The 7,726-nt window shown below is 38.2% G+C and overlaps 1 protein-coding gene across 1 annotated transcript; it reads right to left on the minus strand.

Moving 5' to 3' along the window:
* Positions 1-280: 280 nt before the first annotated feature.
* Positions 281-5,909, minus strand: LOC106943801 (rap guanine nucleotide exchange factor 5-like). Its single transcript, XM_015027095.1, has 7 exons — positions 5,807-5,909; positions 5,480-5,624; positions 5,309-5,406; positions 2,937-2,967; positions 2,669-2,747; positions 1,530-1,679; positions 281-1,091 (listed from the first exon to the last, which is right to left on the minus strand). The coding sequence occupies exons 1-7, from the start codon at positions 5,881-5,883 to the stop codon at positions 976-978; spliced, it is 696 nt and encodes a 231-aa protein (XP_014882581.1). The 5' UTR covers positions 5,884-5,909; the 3' UTR covers positions 281-975.
* Positions 5,910-7,726: the final 1,817 nt, after the last annotated feature.

Raw genomic sequence — 7,726 nt, forward strand, 5'->3', positions numbered from 1 at the left:
TTGTAAATGGGTTTTTTGGGGGAAAAACCAAAAGGCCTTTAAGTTTTTTTTTTTTTTTTTTTTTTTTTTGCCAAAGTCCTTTTAATTTTTTTTTTTTTTTTTTCTGGAAGACACCAATATTCAGGCGAAAACATTTTAACAACCCATTTTAGACACAAGGAGTCAGATTTTACTGAAGGAAGATTTGATGTGAATTTATTTCCATTTGCTAAGATAATTAGGTTTTAATCATGAAAGCATTTTTTTTTTGTAGAATTAAACAACAGACTAATCAGTCAGTAATTTGATTTCCGTAAACTTTCCAAACTGAGATAATGGTTTGGCAATGAATTTTTTTTTCCACATCCTACCAATGATGGGGTTTGCCACCTGACAGATTATGATAGAAATGGATGCCTCTTATTTATCATATTAAAAACTAACATGACCAATTGGAATGTTTTGCAGTTAAATTTTTGTCTTCAGCTGTGGATCTTATTGAGGTTTTCTTAAGGGTTGGTTGAGTCAATTTGCAAGTTTTATTTTCCTGGTTCATATATGATTATGTTTAAAAATTTTGTGGTGTTTTGCTCTACAGTGTTCCTTCTTATTTACATGTCTTCATTGATGGTTGTTTTACATTTCACTGTCTTTTGTGATCATTTGGATCATTGTCTCAAAAGAATGAGAGAAAAGGCTCAGCTTGCATCTATATGAATAAACTGATTTGAATTTATGTGATTTTAGGCCAGACTTCCTAAAGCTTAGAGTGCAATGTGATCCACATATAATTTGAAATTCCAATAAATTGGTCACTTCACTTATTATTTTTTTCATTTAAGGAATGTTTTTAAGCACTTCTGTTCATTAGAATTTTTCATCTTTATTTTGTATTTTTTTTTACATTTCTGTAATGTAAAACAATCTCCTCACTCCTTATCTTGGACAAAACTCTATCCCACTAAATCTGCTCCTGAGCCCCATCAAAGTCACAAATTACAACGCCGTTCCTACCAGGACTTCACCGAGGTCCTTCCTGCACACATGAAGCCTCCCCACTGGCTGTAAAGAATTGGAGAAAACTCTGTCCTGAGGCTGCAGGAGGAGTCTACCTGCAAAGAGGAAAACGCATCACAAACAGCAGAATGCCATTAAAAATGAGTCGGGTAGCCTGCAAGCATCAATCAGTGCTCAGAGATAAGACTCAGTGGCAGCCTCTGCTCCAAGGAAACCAGTTACTTCTGCCACGGAAAACAGATGCTGGCCTGCAACGGTTTGAACCAGGCATGCAATTAACTCGGCTTATTATCCACCATAGACAGGCTGAATAATTGATCATAAAATGCAATTAGTGAAAACAAGTTCATTGTCTTTTATTGTACCTGTATGGTCTGAGACTTTAAACTACAGCGTATAAATATTATTCATAATATAGAAGAATTCTAGAAAGCTTCATTTTTTGCTCTAAGGAGTTACTCTTTCAGTGCGATCTGTAGCAAAATCAGTATCTGTGACGGTTGTGTGCTGCAAGAGATCAGAGTGGTGTTTACCTCCAGGATAAGTAATGGCCACAAGTATCAGTTCAGATGCAGGAACATCCATCCTTTCTGCCACTGCCTGCAACAGCTCCTGAGCAACCACCTCACAGTGGACCTTCGCACTAAGATACGAGTCCATCGTGATGTACACGCGGCAGAGAACTGGAAAAGAAGATGTAGCCATTTTTAATAAGTTTGAATATTACTAATTGATTTTTTTTTTTCTTTCAGTAACTCAATTCATGAGTTGAGATTAATAACACTGACTGTCCTGTAAAACTGTGGGTGTTTGATTTTGCATGAAGCTTTGCTGCCATCTGTTGGGTTTTTAGGAAACTGCTTTACTTTTATGTTATTTAGTCAGTACGTTTGTTTTGCTAGTGGTAGAGCAGATAACACTATATTCCAGGTCGAGTTCTTCGAAGCAATGCCTGTAAGTAGCAGCTTACACGTCAAAATGAGAGTTTATGTTAACATATGAGAAAAGAAGTAACTGTCTACTTAATTTGTTTACTTTAATTAGTTCTGGAAATATCTGCGGGCTTTTGCTATGTAATAAGCTAACTAGCAGGCTGCTAAGTTTTTCTTAGGCCGTTAGCATTGCAGCTCATTAAAATCCTTTGAGGTAGCATTGTTGTACTCGTACATTTTTTTACGTAGTTTTTACGTTAAAAAAGTACGTAAAAATGTATGTACGTATGCATATATAAATCTACTAATATGCATAATATAAATCTACTAATATGCATAATATAAATCTATTAAAAATTGTCCAATTACACTGAATTAAGACTGCTGGCCTGGTCTTCAAGACCAAATAAGATTTTTTGTGCTGCTACCACTGGTGATTTTTTGCGAGTTTCATTTTGTATGTGAAAGGTTTCTGCCTGTCCACCATCCTCTGCCTGTTCAGACCATCAGAACTTTCTTTAGTTATTAAAGATCTAATCTACAAATCAACACTCAAGTAAAAACCGATCCAAACGTGGAAAACATGGTAAGTCAGGAATTTCCATTTCCAAACATGTCATTCATTCCTTGGAAAGAACCCTATTGTTTCAAGCTCCCAGTTTAACGTTTCCTTTCATTCATTTTGAAAATGGCGTAATGATGGGAGGAATGTCCAAGAAACGTCACCTTGCAGGACTTACCTTCCTTGTTCTCTCTCTGTGTGATTCTGGATCTGAGCCCATTCTCTTTCAAGCTCAGTTGGTGGGAAAGAGCTCTACCCTAAAGAGCAAAATAAGGGAAAGTCCATTGATTATAACGCATGTTAAGAATTTTAGTTTGAGCAACGAAACGAAAAAATACTCGTCATTATGGCCTTCACCCCAGATATGGTGTAGGGCACACACAAAGCTCTGTTTTTCATGACAACGTTTCTCTTTTAAAGATATAAAACAGGAAATTCTCACTTACATTTGTGTGAGGCGAATCATCATCCACAGTGCTACAAAAAAAAAAAAAGAAACCGAAGAGAAAAAGTGAAATGCACCAGCCTTCATACTCATAGCCACAAAAAGACTCACTGATATACTAATGACAACTAAACCCTACAAAGTCTATAATCAGGGTAAACGGGCTAAATATATATTTATCCACTACGTCCTCTGCAGCATTCAGTCCATTACTGGCACTCGGTGTCAAGTAGAGATTAAAGTGCTTAGCAGATTTTAGACATTCCAAAGTGATCTCTTCATTTCATCATCCTATTCTCATCGGTTAGTTCTGGTCGGCATGATATATAGCCCCGTGCCTGTGTTCATCGCTCAGCTTTCACGAGTTTTGCATCCCAATAGGCGTGTTGGCACAGAACCGGTCCTGAGGGATCCCTCCTGGGGGGCTAGCGGCAGTAGCCCTGTGCTAATGAAAAACCTGATTCCCTCGGTCACATCTAAACAGACCCTGCCTTACAAAAAGAGCAGAGTCACTGTGGATATCTGTGACTTCATATGTCACATGAGGATACAGAATGCCGAGCACAAATTGGGTTTTGTTCTCACTGCGAGGCTTCCGAATCATATGCCTTGAAGTTCAATTTGCACATAAAGTCCAGATGGAAGCTGATCAGGAGGCAGGTTGGGAGGAAGGGGCCTCCGTCTATAAAAAAATAAATAAATAAAAAATGACACCTTTTCACACAGCAGCAGATTGCCACAGCAGTGGGATCAGCCAAGCTTGTCCCCATCTGAGACAGGACTGATTGTGAAAAGCCCATCAATACAAGATTATGTCAGTGGGTAACACCCACACACACAGTCTAGCAATATGATGGGGTGGGAGTTGTAGGATACATCAAAAAAGGCAGGCTGAGAATGATACCAGCACCAACGGAAAAAGACTGAACTACACGCAAGCCGATGTTCCCAGCGGAAAAACTCCAGATAGTTCAACTGCGTGATGATTTTTTTTTTTTTTTTTAATTTATCACATGCTTTGTTCGTATGGGACAGAGGGAAATGGGCGGGGCAATAAGTCTCCTTAATCAGGGTTTGTTTAGAAACCAAAATAACAATTTTTGTTCATTTTTGATTCAAGACAAACACTAAAATGATGCAACGAAACATCACTTTGGCGTTCTAGTTTTTCATGCCTTCTCAACACATCAACCATGACCACATACATTAGTTCATCAGAATCACATCCGATGCATTCACATTTTACATTTCCAACTTCTCTTAGGACATCTTTAAAGATTTTGACATGTATCAAGTTGGTGAACTAACATGAAAAAGGACTATCAAACCTTTTATTGATGTTTTGACAATATATATTATCATGTATGTGTGCACTCTTTGACATGAGCTTCTATGATGCAGGATTTTTTGGGGGGATGGGGGTGTAATACTGGATAAAAGCTAAGTTAATAACTGAAATCAACTGATTATTATCTGCACTGTTTGGTCTCCAATCGATGGCAAGTGGAACACAGCAGAATTCAAAGGCACATCACTCCTATGAGTAACATTTTATATGGCAGTGTCATAAATGAATAAATCTGGCATATTTTAATCGGCCACAGACCTGTAGCCTTTTATGTCAGACCCCTGCTAAGAGCAGCGTCTGTTCCTGTTAGTCTGCCATGATTAAAGTTTTAAGCAGTCCTTCAGGCTGACCTTTCCTGTCCAACAGCAAGATGTCTGACTCTCACACTGGACTCTGTAGTTGTTTGCTGGAGTTCCACAACACATCTTCTTTTCTTCAACATTCTCTGTTTTGAGGCCTGAGGGACTCTCACTGCGCTAAAGAGAAACGTTCTGATGTGATTGGACACTTGCGAACACTATTTTCTTTCTTCTTGAGAAAGAAAATGCTGTAAGTTACGTGCCTTGAACAGTACTTTCACCTCTCAAAAGTTGTGAGGTCAAACAACTTGTGTGTTTGAGCCATATTTGTTTTTTTGTGTTTTTTTGGCAGTGATGTGGAGATATGATGTATGCATTGCATTATTTCTGCTGCCTATTTATAGCAATACTTTTCTCTTATGTGATGTGAGAACCACTTCTAGCAGCTTGTCGTTATTGCTTAAAACCAGAATTCCCTCTCTTTCTTACATTCCAGATAAAGAGCAAAATGACCTTTAAATCTCCGAGAATAAAACCGCCGAGCACAGAAATTACTTTACAATTCCTGAATGGAGTCATTGATGAAAAGCTAAAAAGGGAGGCCTGGAGAGAAGAACTCTGTCTTTGTGTTCAAAAGTTCCTCTTAGACCACCAACGTGTCATTCCTACTGGATGTTGTACAGATGAAAATAAAAAATTTAAAAAAATCCAGATACAGTTACTTACTGTCTGCGTCTTAGGTGGTAAAATTTCTGCAACTCTATCACGTCCTTCTCCAGGGCTGGGTGCTCATAAAGATCATCGAACACGCAACGGTACAAACTCTGGAAGCAAAGCTGTCCGTCATCATTCCACATCTCATCTCACGTTTCACTCATTTCCACAGATATTTCCTACCTTGAGGAAGATTTTGACATGTTCGTCCTCTCTCAGGAACTCCTTGCAGAGAGACATCCAGTGCCACACCAGGTGCAGGACTTTCTGTTTCCTCTCCAGAGCCTCTTTCAGGTCCTCCTTAATTTTGTGCCACTTGTTGCAATAGGTGCATACTGGTTAAGGATCAGATTTCCGTACATTCAATGAGACGATTCAATGGTGAGTGGAAGCTGAAGCTCTAATGCTTTTCTTTAACACCCATTTTTCTGTCTGTAAATTACATTTATGTGTGTTATTAGGAATAAATGATTGCAATGCTTCTGCAGAAATGCCTCCAGGCAAGGATATTGTCCCAGAAGAGCTTGGCATAAATCGCTGGTTGACATGAACACTGGGTATGTGAGTAGAAAGTCATCCAGAAGCATATCTGCAAAGACACATACATATTGATAAAGGTCAAAAATGTGTATGTTTCAGTAGCAAATGTTCAGAGAGAATTTCCACTTTGAAAAAAGGTATGCTATTACAGGAAAACAGGCTTAAGCGCTGCAGGAACACAGCCTCATTAATGCAGCAGTACACTGAAGGGCAGGAACACTACCGACCCCGACAGCTGCATGATTAATATCTTCTGAACTGCTTATATTGCTAGGCTGCACTTATGATTCATATGGCCTCACTTTTTTTTTTTTTTTTCCCCCCATGTTCCACTTTAATACCACAAGGAGAGCTCGTTCTTTACTGCCAAAAATCATTTGGAGATCGCTAAGCACAGGAAAATATGAAAAAAAAAAAAAAAAAAAAAACTTCTTTAGAGCAAGATGATTTGCAGTCAGTCTGAAGGAAATAAAAGTAAACATAAATCTTCAAGCATATTTTACTCTGGCATGGTCAAAGAAGCCTTTACAGACATTATCTTCAGACTCTCATAATAGTTTCTGCCATCTGCGTCAGTGGAGGTAAGCTAACAACATGACGGTGTCGGATGATGTTTCTCTAGCTTTTTATTTTTGCACTTGAAAAGAAACAATCTGATGTAAATCAGATCGGTCATCCAGATTTCCTGCCCATTTATCTGTATACGATTCATTCCAAGTCAAGCTAATTGTTCTGCTGCTCAGTTTCTGTATAATTAGTGCAAAGTCAATACAGTGAACTGAGTTGAACTGAATTAAAGGGAAAATACAGATCTTTAACACTTCAATGTTTTCTTGCGATGTTAAAACTGCAATCACAGATCAACTTCTTATGTAATTTGCTAGAAAGATTGCTCTTCTAAATATTCTTATATTGATGTGTAATTTCTCAACCTGGTACCTGTTGTTTTTTTGTACAAAAAGTCAAAAAAATACGGCCAGTTATTCATTCAATAACATTTTATTTCATAAATGGATCAGTAGGATCAGTCTTCTGCGTACAGGCCTTAGACCAAGAATTGTAAATTACTTCCTTTAATTTCAACGCAGCTTCCAGAGTCTTTTGTGAGCGTTCCGGTCCAGCAGACTCACCGACATCATTATGTTAATCCGTTCAGAGCAGCTGTGCATACATAACTCCCCGCTTATGAGGGGGTTACTCCCTCGCATGCATGCAGCAGTCATAAACAACACAGTGACACAGCTTTAACAGAAAGTCTGAAAGCAACAGCAGGGAACTAGAAAGTAACTCTAAGCTGTAGCACTTTTACTCACGTAGAATCCTCTGTAATGTCTAGCTGGTGTATTTAGGACCGTTTCTGGTATATTTACTAACCTCCTGAAGACCAGTATGTCTTATGGAGACCCATTTTTCTTTAGAGACTAATGTCTAAAGTAGTTATAATGGCGTTCGCCCTTGTTTAGGCTCAGGGGTTATGTTTAGAGGTAAACTGTGTATTAGGATTTTGAATATACTAATCGTGACTAGGGATAATGTCTTGGTTAGGCATAAATCCAGTTACTGAAAGGAATGAAAGCCAAAACAAAGTCCCAATATGGATAGAAATACAAGTACTGAATTGAATGTACTTTATTAATCCTAGAGGGAAATTCACATTTCACCAAAACCTGTCCAAATAACAACATACAAACATAACATGGGAGAGAGGTGCCTGAGCCTGCAGCCCTTTAAAAACAGGAATCAAAGCATAAAGCTTTTTTTTTTTTTTGCCAAAATCTGACAAAGAACTTGTCAGAAACACTTGTGCTGCAAAATGGCGAAATCTACTTTGCTACCTCAAGGTGATAAGGTGATGTATAACATTCTGGTGAGGTTTTCAGCCTACAGATG

The sequence above is a fragment of the Poecilia latipinna genome, unplaced genomic scaffold (genome assembly GCF_001443285.1).
Source record: "Poecilia latipinna isolate Pla-1442-1.1 unplaced genomic scaffold, P_latipinna-1.0 Scaffold6005, whole genome shotgun sequence".
NCBI classification, from domain to species: domain Eukaryota; kingdom Metazoa; phylum Chordata; class Actinopteri; order Cyprinodontiformes; family Poeciliidae; genus Poecilia; species Poecilia latipinna.

What these genes read in the sequence shown, in the direction of transcription:
- LOC106943801 (XM_015027095.1), bottom strand. Translation starts at nt 5,883, where the DNA reads ATGCTTCTGGATGACTTTCTACTCACATACCCAGTGTTCATGTCAACC. An exon ending in ATGATTCGCCTCACACAAAT is followed by an intron (nt 2,748 to 2,936) that starts GTAAGTGAGAAT and finishes TTTGCTCTTTAG; the next exon opens with GGTAGAGCTCTTTCCCACCA. An exon ending in ACAGAGAGAGAACAAGGAAG is followed by an intron (nt 1,680 to 2,668) that starts GTAAGTCCTGCA and finishes CTTCTTTTCCAG; the next exon opens with TTCTCTGCCGCGTGTACATC.